The sequence below is a fragment of the Hyperolius riggenbachi genome, chromosome 9, assembly GCF_040937935.1.
Source record: "Hyperolius riggenbachi isolate aHypRig1 chromosome 9, aHypRig1.pri, whole genome shotgun sequence".
Lineage (NCBI taxonomy): Eukaryota > Metazoa > Chordata > Amphibia > Anura > Hyperoliidae > Hyperolius > Hyperolius riggenbachi.
This window is the reverse complement of record NC_090654.1, coordinates 92,448,130-92,472,619: the sequence shown is the minus strand read 5'-3', so window position 1 is coordinate 92,472,619 and position 24,490 is coordinate 92,448,130. Positions and strand designations below refer to the sequence as shown.

The following is a 24,490-nucleotide window of genomic DNA, read 5'->3' as shown; positions in this document are numbered from 1 at the left end:
AGTAACAGGTTTTGGACTAGTCCATCTCTTTATAGGGCAGTCTCAGGGATATATTTATTTTCAAAAGCACTTAGTGAATGGCAGTTGCTCTGTCCAACTGCCAAAAAACTGTGTAGCGAGCAGGGAAGCTGGCCAGCATCATTGTTTAAATCCTTTTTCGGGAATATCTTAATAAAGAATAAAAGCCTTGCTGAGAATCCCCTATGAACAGAAGGACTAGTCCAAAACCTGTCACTTCTGTCAGATTTCTACTGCCTACTGTAAGTGACAGCATTATAGGAGCAAAGTAATTTATGGCTGAATTTACACTGGAAAAAATGTACTTCTTATTTTTATACGTTTGCACATATTTTACATTTTACAGTTTTTCACTGTAGTGCCCCTTAATGAATGTACCTTCATGCCTAATGAAAACAATGTAAAACAATGTAAAGAGGTATTTTAACCCAGGATTGAACTTAATCCCAGTCAGTAGCTGATATCTTTTTCCCATGAGAAATCTTTAACTTTTCCAAAAAGATCATCAGGGACTAGAGATGGCCCGAACGGTTCCAGGCGAACTTTGGGTGGTTCACGATTGCATGCGAACTTTCCCGAAAGTTTGGTTAGCCCCCTTAGTGCACCATTAGGGTCAACTTTGACCCTCTACATCACAGTCAGCAGGCCCATTGTAGCCAATTAGGCTGCACTATCTCCTGGAGCCACCCCATCCCTTATATAAGGCAGGCAGCACCGGCCATTACAGTCGTCCGTGTCCCTACAGTAATTAGTGAAGGGCAAGCTGCTGGCAGACTCTCATAGGGAAAGATTAGTTAGGCTCTTGTAAGCTTGTTAGCTTGATCCTGGCTGATTCTTATTCCTAAAATAGCACCCCACAACAGCTCTTTTGAGAGCTAATCTTGTTCTTGTGCTTTTTTTTCTCCTCCCTTCTTCCTCCTCCTCCTCTCTTGTCTTCCAGGGATCTTGTCTTCCAGGGATATGCAGGATGTCAAAAGCCAGCTCACATACATTGGCCAGGAATCAAACCCAGGCCAGCTGCTTGGAAGGCAGCTATGCTCACCACTATACCACCAACACTACATGCTGAAACTTCTTGGAGCAGACTTACTTCCTCCCTCCAAAAGACACACATACAACCCCATAAAATAATTCAACAGCAACTGCATGCACAGTCGGTTAGTGCATTCATCTGTTAACCGAAAGGTTGGTGGTTCAAGCCCACCCAGGGACAGCCTTGCCTTTTGCATTCAACAGTTGTACAAAGAAAACCCCAGATAGCCATGTAGAATCATCTCTTTCTCTCTCTGGGCTTGAACCACCAACTTTTCGGTTAACAGCCAAACACACTAACTGATTGCACCACAGAGACTGTGCACACAGTTGTTGCTAAACGATTTTATGTGGATGCATGTGTGTCTTGTAGAGGGAGGAAAAAAGTCTGCTCCAAGAAGTTTAACACCACTTTAAACAAAACCTGTATATATAAAATTTCTACATATATTTCTATGATCCTTTCATGATGACAAAGGCCAGAAAGAAGTAGGCAAAGGAGTGCCCATTTTTCCGTAAGGCTAAGTGGTCTCACTCACTTTTTCCTACAACAAAGCATCTGCTGCACAACAGCAGAGTGGCGCAGCGGAAGCGTGCAGAGCCCATAACCCAGAGGTCAATGGATCGAAACCATCCTCTGCTAGGTGTACTTTGGTTTTTACACCTTGCTTTACCACATGGGCCAATTGGTGGCCATAGCCCCATAAGAGAAAGTGTCATTAGGGCCTTGCTCTAACATAGATAATAGTGTAACTATTTCAACTAATGTACCCTTCTTAAACTTGAAGGTTATATAGAAACGTAAGCAGAGTGGTGCTGCGGAAGCGTGCTGGACCCATAACCCAGAGGTTGATGGATCCTCTGCTAGGCATGATTTCACTTTTGTACCTCGCTTTATCACATGGGCAAAACGGTTTCCATAGCCCTGGAAGAGAAAGTGTAATAAGGGCCCTGCGGTAACATAGATATTACAGAAGCTAAGACTATTCCTGGGCCTTACATGTAGTTGAAGAGATGAGTGAACTGTGACACCACACTTAAAAAAACAAACAAAACAGAGAAGCTTCCCCATATTGGAGCATTGGATTTGGTAAAGTCTTAAAGGGACTCCGAGCAGTGCAGAAACTATGGAAAGATGCATATCATTTTAAAGCTCTCTTTCTCCTCTTTCCAATGATATATAAACCGCCACCCTACGCCTTTTAGTTTTCGCTATTTTCGCGATTGAAATTGCCGCGGCCGCGATTTCGATCGCGAAAATAGAGAAAACTGAAAGGCGTAGGGCGACGATTTAGGGGTCGTCAGAAAGAGGAGAAAGAGAGCTTTAAAATGATATCCATCTTTCCATAGTTACATTGTATTACACAGGGCGACTTTTTCTCAAAGTCAGCAGCTCCATTCAGCAGAAAAAGTCGCCCTGTGTAATACAATGTAACTATGGAAAGATGGGTATCATTTTAAAGTTCTCTTTCTCCTCTTTCTGACGACCCCTAAATCGTCACCCTACGCCTTTTAGTTTTCTCTATTTTCGCGATCGAATTTGCGGCCACGGCAATTTCAATCGTGAAAATAGCGAAAACTAAAAGGCGTAGGGCGGCGGTTTATATATCATTGGAAAGAGGAGAAAGAGAGCTTTAAAATGATATGCATCTTTCCATAGTTTCTGTACTGCTCGGAGTCCCTTTAAAGGGATACTGTAGGGGGGTCGGGGGAAAATGAGTTGAAGTTACCCGGGGCTTCTAATGGCCCCCCACAGACATCCTGTGCCCGCGCAGCCACTCACCGATGCTCCGGCCCCGCCTCCGGTTCACTTCTTGAATTTCTGACTTTAAAGTCAGAAAACCACTGCGCCTGCATTGCCGTGTCCTCGCTCCCGCTGATGGCACCAGGAGCATACTGCGCAGACCAAAGACCATACTGGGCTTGTGCAATACACTCCTGGTGACATCAGCAGGAGCGAGGATGCAGCTGCGCAGGCGCAGTGGTTTTCAGACTTTAAAGTCTGAAATTCCAGAAGTGAACCGGAGGCGGGGCCGGAGCATCGGTGAGTGGCTACGCGGACACAGGATGTCTGCGGGGGGACATTAGAAGCCCTAGGTAAGTTCAACTCATTTTCCCTCGACCCCCCTACAGTATCCCTTTAAGCCAATGTGTTGTAAGACACAAGTAAGCTTTAGGGTAGCAGGAATGGTTGCATGGCCACCTAGCTTTTCATCCTTCCCACCTTTGCCCTGGAATCTTCCAGACTTCAAATTGCTGTCCTTTGCTGTGTGTGTTACACCAGCATCATCCAGGGGGATATCACGATCTTTATGAAGTCTTGAATTGAAGCCTGTAAGCAGTATCACCATGTGTCCCACTGATTTGATCTAGCAAAATAGGCAAATAAGCAAGATCATTTTTCTCTTGGGTATATCACAATGGTGCATGCTAGGCTGGCTTCAGCATGTAGCGTTGGTGGTACAGTGGTGAGCATAGCTGCCTTCCAAGCAGTTGACCTGGGTTCGATTCCTGGCCAATGTACATGAGGTTGCTTTTGACATCCTACAAATTCCTAAGCAAGCTCATTCTTCTCTTGGGTATATCAGGATGGTATATGCTAGGCTGGCTTCAGCATGTAGTGTTGGTGGTATAGTGGTGAGCATAGCTGCTTTCCAAGCAGTTGATCTGGGTTTGATTCCCGGCCAATGTATGTAAGCTGGCTTTTGACATTCTACAAATCCCTGGAAGACAAGACAAGACAAGGGAGGAGGGAAGGGAGGGATAGGGATTACACTCCCTGATTGATGTATACATATGCAAGATGTTATAAAGCAGTTTAGGCCTGCAATTTAGCATTCAATGTGATTTCTGCCCTAAAAAAACTGCATTGTGTCAAATCCAGATTTTTTTCCCGGACTTTTGACATCTATCCCACTTAACCATGTCTCCCTCCAGGTGTTAGACCCCTTGAAACATCTTTTCGATCACTTTTGTGGCCAGCATAATTTTTTCTAGTTTTCCAAGTTCGCCTCCCCATTGAAGTCTATTGCGGTTCGCGAAAGTTCGCGCGAACCAAACCTTTTGCGGAAGTTCGCGAATCTAAAATCGGAGTTTCAGGCCATCTCTATCAGGGACATCTATATGGCTGATAACGTGGAAAGATCCCTCCCACAGTGTGATGTCAGAGCTGTTGCATTGTGGTAAATAACGGCTTTTTCCAACTGCTAAGCACTCTCACTCTCACTACCTGTAATAAATTTAAGAATGTAGAGCAGGGAGAGGAAAGATTTTATACTGGGCAAACACTGACTAAATAATTTACAAAGCCAGTGCTGGGCCGTAATTACGCATTAGCGTAATTACGCATCGTAATTCACTACAAATGCACCGTAAGCGTTACGTGTAAGGTTACGGTATTACGCGTAATTAATTACGCGTAGACCGTGGGTTACGTTTTACGCGTAACAAATTACGCGTAAGACAGTAAACTCCCATTGAAATTACACAGTCTGCCGTAATCGCGTAATATTACGCTCCCGTATAATATAAAAAAGCCGCCGACTTTAAGGGTTAATAGCAAAGCCCCCTTAAGTGCTAAGAGCCTCAAATTTGGAGAATATATTAAGGAGATCAGAAGGAATAAGAGGAAAAAAAAATTTTCAAAAAGACTTTATAGTTTTTGAGAAAATCGATGTTAAAGTTTCAAAGGAAAAATAGATACATTTAAAAACCCGCCGACTTTAACGGTTAATAGCAAAGCCTGCTTAAAATTTAGAAACACCAAATTTACAGGGTATATTAAGGGGATCAGTGGGAATAAGAGGAAAAAAATTTTTTTCAAAAAGACCTTATAGTTTTTGAGAAAATCCATTTTTAAGTTTCAAGGGCAAAAATGTCTTTTAAATGCGGAAAATGTCAGGTTTTTTTGCACAGGTAACAATAGTGTTTTATTTTCATAGATTCCCCCAAGTGGGAAGAGTTTTACTTACTTCGTTCTGAGTGTGGGAAATATTAAAAAAAAAACGACGTGGGGTCCCCCCTCCCAGACCTCTTTAACCCCTTGTCCCCCATGCAGACTGGGATAGCCAGAATGCGGAGCACCGGCCGCGTGGGGCTCCGCACCCTGACTATACCAGCCCGCATGGTCCATGGATTGGGGGGTCTCGGAAGGGGAGGGGCAGCCAAGCTTTCCCCTCCCCCTCCGAGCCCTTGTCCAATCCAAGGACAAGGGGCTCTTCTCCACCTCCGATGGGCGGTGGAGGTGGAGGCCGCGATTTCCTGGGGGGGAGGTTCATGGTGGCATCTGGGAGTCCCCTTTAAAAAGGGGTCCCCCAGATGCCCACCCCCCCTCCCAGGAGAAATGAGTATAGAGGTACTTGTACCCCTTACCCATTTCCTTTAAGAGTTAAAAGTAAATAAACACACAGACACTTTGAAAAAGTATTTTAATTGAACAAAAAACATAACCACGAAAAAAGTCCTTTAATATTCTTAATTAACCATTAATACTTACCTGTCCCTTTAAAAGCCAGTTCCCACGCAATATCCTCGGAAATATACTAATCAGTTACAATGTAACAAAGTTATTACAATGTAACAACTTTGTTACTTTGTAACACCACCGCACCCGACGTCACTCGCCGCCACCGCCGCGTCTGCGCTGACCCGACAGAGCTCTGAGCTATATAGCTCAGAGCTCCCTAAGCATCTTTGTATTTGGGCTCCAAGGAGCCCCATTGGTCCTTAGCAGACCAATGGGGTTCCTTTAAATCAGAAGGAACCCCATTGGTCTGCTAAGGACCAATGGGGCTCCTTGGAGCCCAAATACAAAGATGCTAAGAGAGCTCTGAGCTATATAGCTCAGAGCTCTGTCGGGTCAGTGCGGGACGCTAAGTCCCCGCCGCCTCCCGCTGTCAGCCCCGCCCACATCTGTCACCCACATGTCACCCACATGTGGGTGACATGTGGGTGACATGTGGAAGAGGCGGGGAGGACAGCGGGACGCCCACATCTGTCACCCACATGTCACCCACATGTGGGTGACATGTGGGTGACATGTGGAAGAGGCGGGGAGGACAGCGGGAGGCGGCGGGGACTTAGCGTCTCGCACGGACCCGACAGAGCTCTGAGCTATATAGCTCAGAGCTCTCTTAGCATCTTTGTATTTGGGCTCCAAGGAGCCCCATTGGTCCTTAGCAGACCAATGGGGTTCCTTCTGATTTAAAGGAACCCCATTGGTCTGCTAAGGACCAATGGGGCTCCTTGGAGCCCAAATACAAAGATGCTTAGGGAGCTCTGAGCTATATAGCTCAGAGCTCTGTCGGGTCAGCGCAGACGCGGCGGTGGCGGCGAGTGACGTCGGGTGCGGTGGTGTTACAAAGTAACAAAGTTGTTACATTGTAATAGCTTTGTTACATTGTAACTGATTAGTATATTTCCGAGGATATTGCGTGGGAACTGGCTTTTAAAGGGACAGGTAAGTATTAATGGTTAATTAAGAATATTAAAGGACTTTTTTCGTGGTTATGTTTTTTGTTCAATTAAAATACTTTTTCAAAGTGTCTGTGTGTTTATTTACTTTTAACTCTTAAAGGAAATGGGTAAGGGGTACAAGTACCTCTATACTCATTTCTCCTGGGAGGGGGGGTGGGCATCTGGGGGACCCCTTTTTAAAGGGGACTCCCAGATGCCACCATGAACCTCCCCCCCAGGAAATCGCGGCCTCCACCTCCACCGCCCATCGGAGGTGGAGAAGAGCCCCTTGTCCTTGGATTGGACAAGGGCTCGGAGGGGGAGGGGAAAGCTTGGCTGCCCCTCCCCTTCCGAGACCCCCCAATCCATGGACCATGCGGGCTGGTATAGTCAGGGTGCGGAGCCCCACGCGGCCGGTGCTCCGCATTCTGGCTATCCCAGTCTGCATGGGGGACAAGGGGTTAAAGAGGTCTGGGAGGGGGGACCCCACGTCGTTTTTTTTTTAAGATTTCCCACACTCAGAACGAAGTAAGTAAAACTCTTCCCACTTGGGGGAATCTATGAAAATAAAACACTATTGTTACCTGTGCAAAAAAACCTGACATTTTCCGCATTTAAAAGACATTTTTGCCCTTGAAACTTAAAAATCGATTTTCTCAAAAACTATAAGGTCTTTTTGAAAAAAAATTTTTTCCTCTTATTCCCACTGATCCCCTTAATATACCCTGTAAATTTGGTGTTTCTAAATTTTAAGCAGGCTTTGCTATTAACCGTTAAAGTCGGCGGGTTTTTAAATGTATCTATTTTTCCTTTGAAACTTTAACATCGATTTTCTCAAAAACTATAAGGTCTTTTTGAAAAAAAAAATTTCCCTCTTATTCCTTCTGATCTCCTTAATATATTCTCCAAATTTGAGGCTCTTAGCACTTAAGGGGGCTTTGCTATTAACCCTTAAAGTCGGCGGCTACCTAACATTGATCCATGCGTCAACTTTTCCGCTTGGCAGCATGACCTTACGCATTAATTGCTAGTAAGAATTTACGCGTAAGCCTATAACGTAACAACTTGAATTACGGTATTCTTACACGTAATTGCGTAAGGGCAATGCGTAATTACAGACATGTACCGAAATTGAATGTCTATGCCGTAAGCGTAATTTCGTAATGCGTAATAGCGTAAAATTACGCGTAATGATCCGTAAGCGTAGCTTTTTCCATTACGATCAGCACTGTACAAAGCAATATTGTAAAAAATAAGCAATTTTATTCAATACATTATATTCAGCAAGGTTCCTCTTTGAGCTCATATTGTCATAAATGTTGTGAATATTAGATACTCACAGTTGTAGTTAATAAACCAGCGATGCAGCAGCAGTTCAAAAAATTTCCACCATGTGCTGTGTATGATTTCAGCATTGCCCATCAGAGAGAGGGAGGCGTTTGACAAGAGGAGTGGTTTCTGGGAAATAGGATTGATTGTACACCGTAAGCTAGCTTGTAGTACACCACAAACTACATCACTGACAAATGGCCATGAAGCTCATCAGCTTACTCCTGCTCTATGAAGGTAAGAAACATATATTTCAAAGCGTTAATTATAATTACATGAGAAGATACTTATACCAACATTAAACAAACAAAAAAAACAAACAAACAAACAAAAAAACAGCCTCTGACACATGATATAAATGAAAAGTGTATGTAAGTGTGAGTGGCTGTGCTTGAGATTGGTAGGCACCAGGCATGATTTATTCGGTAGCAGTTTACTAAGGCATGTAATGGGACAAGAACATATCAATTGTATAAATTATGGAAGAAATTTTACAAGTAACATTGTAAATGTGAAAAAAACAAGATAAAAAACCTTTTTACATTTTTTGTTCTTTTGAGTTGATTTATAAATAAACAGCAAACTATGATGCAATTGTCTGCCCAACACTGGGAATGAGCTGATAAAGCCTATTAATTAGCCCAGCTATCAGCACCTAGTGCAGCTGATGTTTGTGAAAAAAAAAAGATATACCAAAAATACCAGGGCAAATTTATAAACTCTTTAAATTACAAAATAAATAACACTGCACAAATAAAAAAAAAACCAACAATTAAAATAATGATTAATAAAAATAATTACAAATTTGAAGAATGAAAAGTACTGCATATAGAACATTGCCTTACGCTAACAGAAAACAGTTTGTCTTCTGCTGAATACCCTCTGTTGATGTTTTATTGCAATAATGTTAGGAACAATAACATGAAGTACCATAGTATTGCAGATTATGAATGCCTATAAATTCTTTCTTGGATAGTCAACAAATGTTCAAAAACAAAAAACAAAAAACAAAAAACCAAGAGTTTTGTATGATAAGATCAAGCTTATAATATTTCCTTACACTGACAATTTTTAGCGAATACTTCATTCGCTTTATATTCTTTTATTTCCAAGCAGTAATATTAGCAATTATCCACTTTTATTTGTCTTTAAAATAAATACAAATTTAGAACGTTGGCTTAAACTATTTACTCTTCAATTAATCATCCATATTGCTGTTGTAAAGTTCTGTGCCATCCTTTTCAAGTTTTTTTTATCAATGGTCCTGTCTTCCATGTAACCTTAACCTGTAACTTTGATGATCTTGGGCAACAATTCATGTCTTTCCAATTGTCCAGTGTTGCTGCAGCATCTGCATGGGGACACATTGGAACTTTTTGGCCTATTGCTGTTCTCTACCACAAGTGCTCACATGAAGAGGCCTCCTGCTTCTCCACCTCATTCTCTTTCAACAGAAAATTATAGGTTGTATAACGTAAGGATGGCTAACAGGATCTTCAGCCGCCCTGCACTTTACTGTGCGGGACCGAAGTGAACAATAGATAAGCAGAAAGTGCTTTCCTATGGGCCCTTTCATACAAGTTGATTGCAGTGTTGTTTATTGCGTACTACTGCATAAAAATCCCACCTATATGCATTTTTCTGGACAGAGGATTGTGCTGCAATTCATTATTATTATTATTATCATTGTGTATTTTTATAACCCTGGCATCTCCTGCAGCGCTTTTCAGACTGCATAGTCATGTCACTAACTGTCCTTCAGAGGAGCTCACAATCTAATCTCCACCATAGTCAGAGTCTAATGTCTTTAACATTATTGTCAGTTTTTTAGGGAAGCAAGTTAACTTATTATTATGTTTCAAGGATGTGGAAGAAAACAAGAGTGCTCAGAGGAAACCCACACAGGTTGAACATACAAACTCCATGCTGATAGTGTCCTGGCCCAGATTTGATCCAAGAACCACAGTGCTGCAAGGTTAGAGAGCTGTTCACTATGCTACCATAATGCTCATTCAATGAAAGGTGTGCATCTTCTGTGGAGAGCAAGCAGACCCTTCAATAGACTCTGCTGACAGTACAGCACATCTATCTATTCAGACACTGCATGCCGTTGGTGTCGTGTAAACCCAACCTTAATTAGAACAATTACTGTCACAGGGATTGGGCAACAATTTGGGAACTAATTCTGTGCAGATCTGTCCCTATCCTAGGGGCACATGACACTGCCTGAGGGGTAAGGAGGAGAACAATGGGCTGGCCTGTGCATGGTGGAGATGATAAAACATTTCAGATTTCCCAGCATTGCATCAATAACACCAATTTCTTGTCAGCGGTGATCTCGACCATACCTTGGGCAAGAGCCATGTTGCATGTGTACGAGGCTTGAGTGTTAAGAAAGCAGATTATAGTCTTATCATGTACTGTATAACTATTATACTTGAAGGAACCCTGAACAGACACTAAAAACAGAATTTGAACTTACCTGGTGCTTGCTCCAATCCCCCATAGCTCACGAGTTCCCTCAGTGCCCTCTGGGTCTCCTATGTTCTCTGCTGGCATCTCCGGTAGAATGCCACTTAGCACAGAGTGGAATGCTACTGTACATGCACGGTACATCCGCGCATCCAGCTCAATCACGCGCCTGTTGCAGTAAGTGTTCTGCGCATGCGTGGTTATCAAAGAACCATGCTTGCACAGAACACTCATGGCGACAGGCACGTGATCGAGCCTGCCATGTAGACCGCCAAGCATGTGCACTTGCGCATGTCTCCCAGCCAAGTTGTGCGCTACCGGAGCTGCCAGCAGGAGAATGGAGAGAGCCAGAGTATGCTGAGGGACCTCTCAGGCTATTGGGGCTGGAGGACGCCCCGGGTAAGTTCAGATTCCATTTTTATTGTCGGTTCAGGTTCCCTTTAAGTATTATATTTATACAGTACATGATACGACTATAATCTGCTTTAACACTCAAGTCTCTACTTAGCTTAAGAAGTTAGAAAAAGTATTTGTAAATTGTTTCCCCTCCATACTTGTCCAAATATTTACAACTTTCCCAAAAGTTTATAAAGCCCAGGTAACAATTTCCTATCCTAAAGTATAACATTACATAAATATTAACAGATACAAACACATTTTAGGATTTGTAAACTTTGTACTTTGTCAAAGTATAAGGAAGACTTCTTTGCTTACTGGTCATATAAACAAAATGCTTGCAGATTATATATAGCCGAGACTAAGTATGGCACATTATTATGTATAATTGCAGATACTTGATACAAGGCACTGATCTGTCTCTCCTTTAGCAGTGATAGATGCACAGATGAGTCTGTATCAGCCTCAGGACAGTGTGACAGCGGATATTGGAGACACTGCAGTTATCACATGTGTATCCAGTGTGGATCTGGAAACTGGAAAAACTGTTTCCTGGTATAAAAAGAGTTTTAATGTCACAGAAATCCCAGAGACTGTGAAGAGCTGTTCCTCAGATAAAGATGGGCATAAATATGGATGTGAGAATAGAGACAACAAGGCAAACCTGAGGATTTATAATGTACAAAGTGATGATGCTGGAGTTTATTACTGCTCATTCCATTATGTTACTGTCCGGAAGTTTGGCAATGGGACAACACTAATTACAAGAGGTAAGAAATAATTTTCACAACAGCATAAAATGCCACAAAAGAAAGCTTGAAGACCAATAAACATCCACAAATAGTTTATAAACCAAGATAGTTTCCGTCAGCTTTTTAGCAACTAGCCATATCTGGAGTATTTTGCTTTTTCTTTTCATAACTATGCCTCTTGTATTGTTTACATGAATGAATATGATGTCTAGGCAGTAGATGAGGGACACATAAAGGGCCTAATCCAATTCACTTTTTCCTAAGTTTTTTTCCTAGGAGATCATTTTATCTTCTGTTTGAAATAATGTTTAGCACTCTGCTATTAAAAAAAAAAGTCTAAAAAGTTGGCAATTAATATCCAAATTATTCTGAGTATTTTCTTGCTTGCTGGTGGCTTCCAAGTCATTTTATTGATAAGGTGTGATAATATCACCTAGGAGAAAGCACAGGAGAAAAAGGGAATTGGATCAGGCCCACAGAGTAGTAAATACCTGAGATAAAGTCTAACCTCTGTTGTATTTTATTGTCATCTAAATCACAGTGTGCCCAGCCACTAGTACAGAAAGTGAGGGAAAATCTAACGGTGATACTGACTGACAGCAAAAATACCTATAATAATGTGAAGATCCATTCCTTCTTCCCTCACCTAAAAGGTGTTTTTTTTGTTATCTGGCTGGCGATGACTGCGATAGAGAAACTGGATTATGAAGTCCTTTAAAAGAGAGGGATTGATAGAGTTTAAACAGTGAACTCTGCAAAGCAGAATCTAAAATGTTAGCACCGAGAGAATTCTAGTAACCTGTTATTGGGACAGAGATTAACCTCCTTGCCGGTTATCCCGAGCTCAGCTCGGGGTAACCTGTGCAGGAGGATTTCTCAGGCCCCGCTGGGCCGATTTGCATAATTTTTTTCCCCTACACGCAGCTAGCACTTTGCTAGCTGCGTGTGGTAGTGTTGGGCGAACAGTGTTCGCCACTGTTCGGGTGATGTTCGAGTTCGGCCGAACACCTGATGGTGTTCGGCCAAACTGTTCGGCCACATGGCCGAACTAAGAGCGCATGGCCGAATGTTCCCCGAACGTTCGGCTAGCGCTGTGATTGGCCGAACGGGTCACGTGGTTCGGACCCGAACGCGCTCTGATTGGCCGAACTGTCACGTGGTTCGGGTAAATAAATACCCGAACCACGTCATATCTCCGCCATTTGTCTGTGGGTTTAGCTTTGGGTAGGCAGGCAGGGTAGTTCGCGCTCCAGCCACACTAGCCAGGGTCCCCCCAGTCATTGTGTCGCTGCTGGGAATAGTAGTACACCGCTCGCTCAGCCACACTATATAGCATTCTGTTTACTGCTACTCTGTGTACCTCGCTCAGCCACACTATATAGCATTCTGTTTACTGCCACTCTGTGTCTGCTGGGAATAGTAGTACACCGCTCGCTCAGCCACACTATATAGCATTCTGTTTACTGCCACTCTGTGTACCTCGCTCAGCCACACTATATAGCATTCTGTTTACTGCCACTCTGTGTCTGCTGGGAATAGTAGTACACCGCTCGCTCAGCCACACTATATAGCATTGTGTTTACTGCCACTCTGTGTACCTTGCTCAGCCACACTATATAGCATTCGGTTTACTGCCACTCTGTGTCTGCTGGGAATAGTAGTACACCGCTTGCTCAGCCACACTATATAGCATTCTGTTTACTGCCACTCTGTGTACCTCGCTCAGCCACACTATATAGCATTCTGTGGCCTTCTCCTCTTGCGCCTCCTCCTGTTCCATCGCGTCTGCTGCTGCTGGGTTAGCGTTGCCGGTCCCTGTTTATAGAACCTCTCATCTTTATTACATTTATGACTGCATGGCGGTAAAAAGCATGCTATCCGCACGCTTCTTGTCCTCATGCAAGGCCTGGGTTGTTGTGTCTCAAGGCGTGGCCTTCTCCTCCTGCGCCTCCTCCTGTTCCATCACGTGTGCTGCTGCTGCTGCTGGGTTAGCGTTGCCGGTCCCTGTTTATGGAACCTCTCATCTTTATTACATTTATGACTGCATGGCGGTAAAAAGCATGCTATCCGCACGCTTCTTGTCCTCCTGCAAGGCCTGGGTTGTTGTGTCTCAAAGCGTGGCCTTCTCCTCCTGCGCCTCCTCCTGTTCCATCACGTCTGCTGCTGCTGGGTTAGCGTTGCCGGTCCCTGTTTATGGAACCTCTCATCTTTATTACATTTATGACTGCATGGCGGTAAAAAGCATGCTATCCGCACGCTTCTTGTCCTCATGCAAGGCCTGGGTTGTTGTGTCTCAAAGCGTGGCCTTCTCCTCCTGCGCCTCCTCCTGTTCCATCATGTCTGCTGCTGCTGGGTTAGCGTTTCCGGTCCCTGTTTATGGAACCTCTTATCTTTATTACATTTATGACTGCATGGCGGTACAAAGCACGCTATCCGCACGCTTCTTGTCCTCATGCAAGGCCTGGGTTGTTGTGTCTCAAAAAGCGTGGCCTTCTCCTCCTGCGCCTCCTCCTGTTCCATCACGTGTGCTGCTGCTGGTGCTGGGTTAGCGTTACCGGTCCCTTTTCCTGGAACCTCTTCTCTGTATTACATTTATGACTGCATGGCGACAAAAAGCATGTTACCTGTGCAAAGAAACATGACATTTTCCACATTTAAAAGACAGTTTTTCCTTTGAAACTTTACAATCAATTTTCTCAAAAACTATAAGCTCTTTTTCAAATATTTTCTTTCCTCTTGTACCCACTCCCAAGGTGCACATACCCTGCAAATTTGGGGTATGTAACATGTAAGGAAGCTTTACAAAGCACGAAAGTTCGGGTCCCCATTGACTTCCATTATGTTCGGAGTTCGGCGCGAACACCCGAACATCGCGGCGATGTTCGGCGAACGTTCGCGAACCCGAACATCTAGGTGTTCGCCCAACACTAGCGTGTGGTACTCGATCGCCACTGCCACCCGCCGATTCACCGCTACCCGCCGCGCCGAGCCGTCCCCCCGCCCCAGACCCCTGCGCAGCCTGGTCAATCAGTGCCAGGCAGCGCTGAGGGGTGGATCGGGATTTCCTGTGATGTCCCGACGTCCATGACGTCGGTGACCTCATCCCGCCCCGTCGCCATGGCCACCAGGGAAGCCCTGCAAGAAATCTCGTTCTGAACGGGATTTCCTGCTTACTCTGATCGCCGGAGGCGATCGGAGTGGGTGAAGGGATGCCGCTGCTCAGCGGCTATCATGTAGCGATCCCTGGGCTCGCTACATGATTTAAAAAAAATTAAATTAAAAAAAAGTTCTGCGCTGCCTCCTTGCCGGCGGGAATTAGACCGGCAAGGAGGTTAAGTCAAGATTCATCAATAAGATCATTGTTAATGAGTAGCACAGAAAACCATTTAGCACTCATTCATAAATAGAATTTAAATATCAAAGACATGCTAAAAGGGTTTTCACTGTAATCAGAGAGAGTGCTTTACAGCTCACTATTTTATGACTCACTAGAAATGTATAATTTTGACTTACCGGGTATGTAAACATTTTGATTCCAAAATATATTCAGAAAAAATTACAAAACTGCAATATTGTATTGCAGTACATGTTTCAATAGTTTATCCAACAACGTTGAAAAACACAGTTAGGGGCAATACCCTTTTGGTGGAGTAGGTTAATATAGAACAATATGCTATTAAGGGGCATGTGTATTGTGTATGATATCTGCTGTTTTATTTGTTTTTATGTAACCTGCTGATATGCTGGATCAAGGATTGTCCTGCAGAAAAACCAAAATACTATAACTTGCTATTGAGCTACTTGGCCAAAATGACTGTCCTGGGGCTCTCGCAAGGAGACACAAGATATAAGTAGAAATGTGTAGTAAATATGAATGCCTGAGATGTTCTCCAGTGTGTGCTTTAAATACATCTTGTGTCTATCCAATCAATGGGTTCTGCACAGGGTGAAGGTGGGATGGCGTAGCTAAGCAGTTGTAGGCCCCGATGCAAGTTTTACAATGGGGCCCCCAAGCAATCTATACATAGCAATTGATATGGCGCACCAAATCCTGTCAATGGCAACTACAGTGTCAGAGGTGCAAGAAGGGGATGGGGAACAGTCTGTTAATGATTACCACTATTCAAAGTATCTATAGAAGTGATTATTATGAGCACAGGACCTATACAGAGCTAATACTGCAGTTGAGGGAGGGCCCTTCGGGGCCCCTCTGGCCCAAGGGCCCCGATGCGGTGGCTACCTCTGCAACCCCTATTGCTACGCCCCTGGGTGGGAACCTACAGCACACGGTAGGGAGAGAATTCATTCTCAGATAAGATATCTTCGTAAGTACATATTTCAGGTACAAAAATGTCAACTTATCATGCACAAATGTATAAATAGAAAAAAGATAGTGAGGGTCTTGCTTTATTGCTGTAGTAAATAAATCCTATTAAACCCTGACTGTTCACTATTAAAGGACCTCTGTCGTAAAAATCTTAAAATGTAAAATACATGTAAACACATACAAATAAGAAGTATGTTAGTTTCAGAGTAAAATGAGCCATACATTTATTTTCTCTTATATTGCTGTCACTTACGGTAAGTAGTAGAAATCTGACATTACCGACAGGTTTTGGGCTAGTCCATCTCTCTATAGGGGAGTCTCAGCATGGCCTTTATTCTTAATAAAGACACTCCCTGATTTATACAAAGATGCTGTACAGCCTCCCTGCTCACCATAAACTTTTTTGGCAGTTGGACGGAGCAACTACCATTCACATAGTGCTTTGAAAATAAAGAAAACCCTGAGAGCCTCCCATGAGGAGATGGGCTAGTCCAAACCTGTCGGTTCTGACAGATTTCTACTACTTACTGTAACTGACAGAAACATTGGAGAAAATTAATTTATGGCTCAATTTACTGTGGAAGAAATGTTCTTCTTATTTGTATGTGTTTACATATATTTTACATTTGAAGATTTCCGCGATAGTGGTCCTTACTGTTACTATGCATCAGTTAAACAGAATGCTTTCTAGATCAAAACATTTGCCAGTCAATACAGGACATGGAGCTCTAATTAAATTAAAAACGTTATTTGAAATACTTCATATGTTTCAGTTAAAAAAAATAACAAAAAAACTATATGGTTTACACATAATAAATCTGCAAACAAACATATAAGGAGTTCTGTTTAATAATGCAAACAATGGATTATGGTTCATATTGAAAAATCCATCTGGCATTCTGCAGCCACATCAATGGAAGAGGGAGCAGTTATAAAGGCACCAGGTTCTTTATGTGTATTTGCCAATTAATAATAACGCATACGGAGATAAAACAGAGAAACCGAGAGCCCAATATAGTGTAGTATGTATTGGATCAGGGAGAATTAGTGTGGAGTAAGTATTATACTTACAAACATGGGTTACCGTTAAGGCAACCACTATATAGGCAGGTGGGGAGATTAGACCTGTCCCCACTCAGGAATAAGATGTCGCTCTCTGAAGAAGGAAAGGAGGGTTTGTCACCCTTCCAACCACCAAGGGTGGATATCTTGACAAGTAGATGTACAGAGGCGCCAAAAGGATAAAATATGCTAAAATGTTTAAAATATTCAGGTGGCAGCGGTGGACCGGCCACTCAGGAATAGACTCGATGCTGTCGCTTAAGATAAAGACAATTTATTCACATAATCCATGAACAGAACCGCAACGCGTTTCACGGGTATATTCCCGCTTCCTCAGGCAATAAACAGATAGGAGTACACAGTACAGTCTCAAGGTCACGAATAGCGCCTCTGTGCGCTATTCGCGACCTTGAGACTGTACTGTGTACTCCTATCTGTTTATTGCCTGAGGAAGCGGGAATATACCCGTGAAACGCATAAGGAGATGGTCCTGTTTTTTGAAGCCATTGACAATTGGTTTAGGGCTAATTCTCTGGGTATGCTGTCATAGTGTCATTTTCCTGTGATTATTATTATTTATTGTATTTATAAAGTGCCAACATATTATGCAGCACTGCACAATAGATAATTGGGTTAACAAGGTGGGACATACAGGAAACTCACAACAAAAACAAGTTCATGCAAATGATTTGATAACAGTACAGTGTCAGGTCAAAATAGAGACTGTTCTAGTCCACAAGAGGAGTGACTGACAGTAAGATTGCATAATCAAGCTGGAAACACTAGGGAGGAGGGCCCTGCCAGAGGCTTACAATCTAAAGGGTGGGGGTGGATAAAGGGTGGGAGTGTGAATAACCAACCTTATATTATGAAATGCACATGAGGGGGCCTATACAGATGAAGTTGTTGCACACACAGGATGTACTTGTGATTTTGAATGTCATTATACGTATTAACCTCCCTGATGGTATGATTATTTCCAGATTTTAGGGTCTAAAAGCAGTGCAATTTCATTACAATAAGACCCTAAAACCAGGAAAAAATCATGCTGCTAGAGAGCCTACAGCAGCCCCTGCACTTATTCACCTCCCTGGGATCCAGCAATGCATTTCTCCCCCCGCCCTCCGGGTGACACTGTAACCCTGTAGTGAGATCACTAGCTGTCATTATGACGACAGATGGCGATCTCACCAGAGGGATGCAGAGCCTCCGAGGACAGGAAGGAGAATGGTTGCCGGCGACTGGATCATGGGGTAGGTGAGTTAAGAGGCCTGTTGTGCGCTAGGCTCTGCACAAGCTTCCTGGCAGCTACCCCGAGTCAGGGTCAGGATTACCGCTCCTGGCTTCTTTTTTCCACCCCAAGCCTGACCCGGGATATAACCAGGGAGCTTAAAAAGACACATTAAAAGTACCGCGGGCGAAAACCGCATTTCATGTTCCGAATTTTTGTGTTCCGAGTGCATTTCTATTGAATTAAATATCGCCAACTTCTGTGGTTAATTGTAAAGCCCCCATACATGCTATCATCACCAAATTAGCCACGCATGTTAAGCAGATGAGTAGGAACATGGTAAAACATTTTGTGAAAAGATCTTATAGTTTTTGATAAAATTGATGTCAAAGTTTCATAGGAAAGATGGTTTTTAAACTGTGTAAAATGACACTTTGCTGCACGACAGAGTATGGCATTCCGAGTTCTGTATACATATTGTATACATTTCATGAAAACCGACAGCATGGGGCCCCTTCTCACGAGCCTCCTTAACCCCTTGTCCCCATGCAGGCTGGGATAGCCAGAATGCAGAGTCCCTGCCACTTAGGAGGCCGGGAGAGGCCAAGCCTGAGGGAGGAGAGAAGTAGCCAAGCCTTCCCCTCCCCCCCGGAGCCCTTGTCCAATCCATGGACAAGGGGCTCTTCCCTACCTTCGCTGCCCCAGGATGAGGTGGGGTGATGACTCCCTGGGGAGGTTCATGGTGGCATCTGGGAGTCCCCTCTAAAAAGGGGACCCCAAATGCCTGCCCCCCTCTCAGGAGAAATTAGTATATGGGTACAAAGTACCCTCCCCTCCAGAGCCCTTGTCCACACCAGTATCCTCAGGAGTGGTCCCATGCCAGTATCCTCTAAGACATCCCACCACCCTCCCACACTGGCAAACTCCCGCCACTGAATGGTCACAGTCAGCCTCTGCATCTGTATAGCAGAGGCTGTGAAAAAGAAAAGTTTGTGGCAAAACAAGCCGTTTTTCACATAGATGGTGGGTCCAGGTGACCAGAGCAGGAGGTGCTGTGGTCCCCTGGACCCACCCATTCATGTGAAATAACGCTCATTCTGACACTCTGACGTGGTCTCCAGGGAACAGGCATTCCGCAGCAGCCATTTTGTTTGTGACACTGTTTGCCATAAATTATTGTTTCATAAAACTATTTTCGTGTTTGTAGCATATCAGCCATTAAGCCTTGGGAGTCGGGCGGGATCGGCAGGTGCATGGGACCTCCTAAGAGGATACTGGCGTGGGATCACTTCTGAGGATACTGGCGTGGGATCACTTCTGAGGATACTGGCGTGGAATTTTCATCAGGTAAGTATCCATGGTTAATTTAGAACAATAATTACGAAACCTGATTTCAACATACACTAAAAATGTTACCTCAAATATAGATCAATTAAAACGTAACTTTTAATAGCTTTACATTTATAAAATATAAGAACGTAGGATAGACTGACTGTCAATTATAAAATCTCCTTACTAATAAACTCGAGGTGTCTAGTAAGTATTAATCGAGTATATAACTTCCTCTGAGTTCATTACTGTTACTGATCAATTACACATAACACCCACCAAAACAATAACCCGACATGTTTCACTTCCTTGCTGAAGCTTTTTCAAGGGAACAAACGTGAAGTGCAATAGTACATAGTGCTAGGGTGCAATTACATTGAAACAAACAAAAAACAGAGAGTCAAGGAGCGTGTCCGCTCATGACAGCAGTCAGATTCTGACTGCTGACTTCTGACTGCTGTCATGAGCGGACACGCTCCTTGACTCTCTGTTTTTTGTTTGTTTCAATGTAATTGCACCCCAGCACTATGTACTATTGCACTTCACTTTTGTTCCCTTAAAAAAGCTTCCGCAAGGAAGTGAAACATGTCGGGTTATTGTTTTGGTGGGGGTTATGTGTCAGTCTATCCTACATTGTTACATTTTATAAATGTAAAGCTATTAAAAGTTATGTTTTAATTGATCTATATTTCAGGTAAAATTGTTCAGTGTTAATTTAGAACAATAAACACTTTGGTGATAAAGGTATGTATGGGGGCTTTACAATTAACCGTGGAAGTTGGCACTATTAACTGCAATGGAAAACCAAATGTTGATGCCAAACTCGAAATTCGGATTCCGAGGGCTCAGCCCTACTCTTCTCCTTTACAAAACAAAGTAATGTTAAATGTACAATGTAATACTTATTTAAAGTAAAATTCCACCTTTGTTGAAAGAAAAAAATGTATCAGTGATACATGTGTCATTTTGTATTGAACACTATTATCATTATGTTTGCATAGCTTTGTGGCTTGCTGTACATGACTTAACGGCCATGGATTCTCAAGTAGCACTTTTCCAAAGCATTCAATCTTAACTTTTAAGCTTTTTCTTTGAAATCACCTCTCCCTGTATATATAAATAGCTGCACAAAGCTGAATGCATTGTAACTCTGCCATATACCTGTACTAATCATAAAACTGACACACCCAATAGTCACTTTGCTAGCAGGGTGGCTGACCTACTCATGTGGCCGTCTATGCAGTTAAAACTAAGATAACACATCTGTAATAATGTTGATTCTTATCTCGATACGGGGGGGGGGGGTGATTTATTTTTTATTTTTTTTAATCAAAAGAGTTATTCTGCCTTTTTAACCTGCCTGGCGTTCTGATTCCCGCGGCCGCAGGAACGTTTTTTGCAATTTTTTTTAAAATATATCATGTAGCTAGCCTAGCGCTAGCTACATGATTCCCCCCTCCCTGCGGCGTCCCTCCCACCCCTCCGATCCCCGCCGGCGCAATCACCCATCCGGAAATCCTGTTCTGAACGGGATTTCCATGAGGGCTTCCCCCGTCGCCATGACGACGCACGTCGTGACGTCATCGACGTCGGCGACGTCCTGCTGTCACAGGGAGACCCGATCCACCCCTCAGCGCTGCCTGGCACTGATTGGCCAGGCAGCGCACGGGGTTTCGCCTGGGGGGGCCTGCATCGCGGCGGGTAGCGGCGGATCTGCGGCGGGCGGCGGCGATCAGACACAACACGCAGCAAGCAAAGTGCTTGCTGCGTGTTTTAAAAAAAAAATATTCAAATCAGCCCAGCGGGGCCTGAGCAGTGACCTCCGGCGTCTCTGGACGAGCCTAGCTCGTCCAGAACGCTAGGGAGGTTAAGGGTAGAATATCACTTCAAATTTGTTAATGTAACCACTTAGTTAGGTCTAACTTCTACAAACTTGTCTATTATCTTCAGCAATTACCTGTCTAGGGTGCAACTTACACCAAGATCAAGCACCTTGCACTATGTGGATGATGCTACAGCAAGGCCATATTGTGATAGTGAGTAGTGACAATGGATGAGGGCAATGAATATGGTCATTGCTAGCAGACATTGTATGGCATTTGAATGACCATTGCACTCAAATTATTGTTATTATATAGAACTGACATGATCTCCAGCGCTTTTTAATATCACTCAGAGGAGTTCCCAATCCAATCCCTACCATAGTCATAGTCTTATGTCCTTATCGTAGACTAAGTTAGAGCATGCTGGCTGGCTGCTTCTATACTGCACCGTGGGGGAGATAGTGACAGATGACGGCCCTGATGCACTAAATGTATGTCATGAGCATTGTCACAATATCCATTTCTCCTCTGATTTATTGACCAACTTTTCAGCACATTGCAAGCAAAAAATGTATGTCAAAATAAGCTGTTCTGATTCACTAAAGATCAATTCTCCTTTTTTTCCACCTTGCTATTTATTTCAGTTTCCTCTATACAACTAGGTACTGGAAAGGGAATATACAAACAAGGTGAGAAAATAATAAGGTCTTAAAGTGTACCCGAGGCGACATGTGACATGATGAGATAAATGTACAGAGCAAAACATATTAATAACATGCTTTATTTTGCTGCCTGAATTAAAGAGTTAATTTTTAGGCATGCACGTGACAGCTTCTGTCTTGTCGGGAATATAGTAAACATCACTGATAAGCAAACGACAGCCCTAAAAGTATTCCTGGTAGAATACAACTTCAGAGATCAGAGGGAAATAGAAAAAGGTCAATAGTTTATGTATTTTTACTCAGGGACACTTAATGGACTGCCACTGAGCAGAGACAACAAAACATTCAATCTACTTTGTAAATGTTTAAATTTAAAATAAAACCATTACATTTCTAAAAAAAAAAAAAGTAGGAGGATTAATACAATTGTTTGCCTCATCAGTTTATTTTCACCTCAAGTTCACTTTAAGAAGAGATTACTTAGGTGAACAGATTAATGCATCAGGGTCAATATGTATTGCTTCTTCCACAATAATTTAGTATGCTGAGTAGTAGCACTGCGATATGCTAGTGGTTACCGCATGTTCAGTTCAGCTATAAAGAAAATAAAACTACATCAGGACTTGCCTGGAAAGTTAGCTCGGGTTGGGACTGCAGAGCCCAATATCTGGAACTGGAGTATACGGTTACCACCCAAGAACCACATGAAAAGCCAAACATAAATATCAGACCTATATGGGCAGGTATTACAAAATAAACCCTGTGAAGCCACGTACATAGTTAAAAAAAGAATGAAAGAAAAAGAAAGGCATAAGATAAGAGTGACCTATTTTCAATATGGAAATATGGTTTGTGGTCAGATGTGAGCAGTTTAGTTTTTGGACTGAAGATCCAATATTATATGTGTTTATACTTTAAGTGTATTGGCAACAGTTGGCAGGGGAATGGTGTGTGGAGATTTATGGTACTCTGTGGAGGGAGATCCGCAGAGGCTGTCACTGCTGGCATTGCAATTTGCAATTACGCTTAGTAATCATAATGTGAAATTTTAGAAAAAGTCATAATTCATTTTGTATGTAATAGCAGTATTTCAAAATTTCGAGTAATTTTTCACATAGTTTTAGCAACATTTCGCATAATTTTGTGCCGAATTTAGAGGTTAATAGCAAAGCCCCCATACATGCTATTGCTACCAAAATTGCTACATATGTTAACCACTTGAGGACTGCAGGGCTAAACCCCCCTAGTGACCAGGCCATTTTTAGTAAAATTGGCCACTGCAGCTTTAAGGATAAGCTGCAGGGTCGCACAACACAGCACACAAGTGATCCCCCCCCTTTTCTCCCCACCAACAGAGCTCTCTGTTGGTGGGGTCTGATCGCTCCCCCATGTTTATTTTTTTTAAATAAATATTATTGTCAGTGATTTAAAAAAAAAAGTGTTTCTTTAAATATGTACCCTCCCTCCCTCCCTCCCTCCCTCTCCACAGCCAGCCAATTACGGCCTATGAGAGCCGATCCCTCTCTTGTCCCCCAGGGGGGCAGCCGTGTCACACGGCTGTCCCCAGTGTAGCGCTGCTGCTAATCGCAGCGCTGCACAGTGTAAATAGACGGCGATCACGCTGTCTAACAGTCTCCCGAGCGGCAACAGCCGCTCGGAGACTGAAGGCGGGGCGGAGCTCCGCCCTCCGAGCACGAGATGCGCGCGCAGCGTGCGTGCGATCTCATGCAAATTACAGCCTCAGGACTTTACGCCAATCGGCGTTAGGCGGTCCTGGGGCTGCTGCCGCGGCCACGCCCATTGGCGCGGGCGGCAGAAGGTTAAGAATACTGGGTATAAGTCACAAAAATAATTTTTCAAAAAGACCTTGTAGTTTTTCAGAAACTCGATTTTAAAAAATGCAAGGAAAAAGGGTTTTTAAGCTGTATTTTTTTTAAGTTTAAAAACCATTTATTACTTGCATTTTTAAAATCGAGTTTCTCAAAAACTATAAGGTCTTTTTGCAAAATTATTTTTTTGACTTGTACCCATGGTTCTCCTTAACATATGTAGCGATATTTGGTGTCAATAGCATGCATGGGGGCTTTCCTATTCACTGCTAAAGTCGTCAAGAAATTACACAAAATTTCGCAAAAATGTATGCGAAATTATGAATGACTACATTAAATCAATTGAATTTGGAAATCGCAATTACATACAAGTGTAATTGCGAAAATGTACACAAAATTTAGCGAAATCGTAATTTGTTGGTTACGATCATCACTAAGTTCACCAAGCCACTGTTCTGACGTGGGCTTGCCTGAAGCTTGGTCACCAAGCAGATTGTTACACTTCACCATGAGAAGAAGAATATCACTGACTGTAAGAACAATTAGATTTTTACTTTATACATTTTATTATCATTTAGGTGTTGTTCTTAAAAACAGGGTCTGATCAGTAATGAATTATAATTGCTTTATGAATTTTAGCTCTGTCTTAAAAAAGAAGATAGTTCCTCCCAAATTTTACAGATCAGATTGGGCATGAGTCACAAAGCGTTTTCACCTGTTTCCCTCTGTTTTCACTTTATCTATGTAACTTTTTTTAAGCTCCTAAAGAGCAAA

The 24,490-nt window shown here is 43.0% G+C and overlaps 1 protein-coding gene across 5 annotated transcripts in view; it reads left to right on the top strand.

Moving 5' to 3' along the window:
- The first annotated feature begins 201 nt into the window (after positions 1-201).
- LOC137531667 (immunoglobulin lambda-1 light chain-like) overlaps positions 202-24,490 on the top strand; it is a 38,072-nt gene continuing 13,783 nt past the window's right edge. The window contains exons 1-5 of one of the 5 annotated variants that reach the window (XM_068251615.1): positions 202-260; positions 7,917-8,070; positions 9,697-9,808; positions 11,133-11,471; positions 21,870-21,914. In XM_068251615.1, coding sequence (XP_068107716.1) covers positions 8,065-8,070; positions 9,697-9,808; positions 11,133-11,471; positions 21,870-21,914 — 502 coding nt within the window. In that variant the 5' untranslated portion in view covers positions 202-260; positions 7,917-8,064. Of the gene's footprint in view, positions 261-7,782; positions 8,071-9,696; positions 9,809-11,132; positions 11,472-21,869; positions 21,915-24,490 lie in introns of those variants that run through there. The other 4 variants (XM_068251616.1, XM_068251619.1, XM_068251618.1 and 1 more) reach the window with 4 other exon arrangements.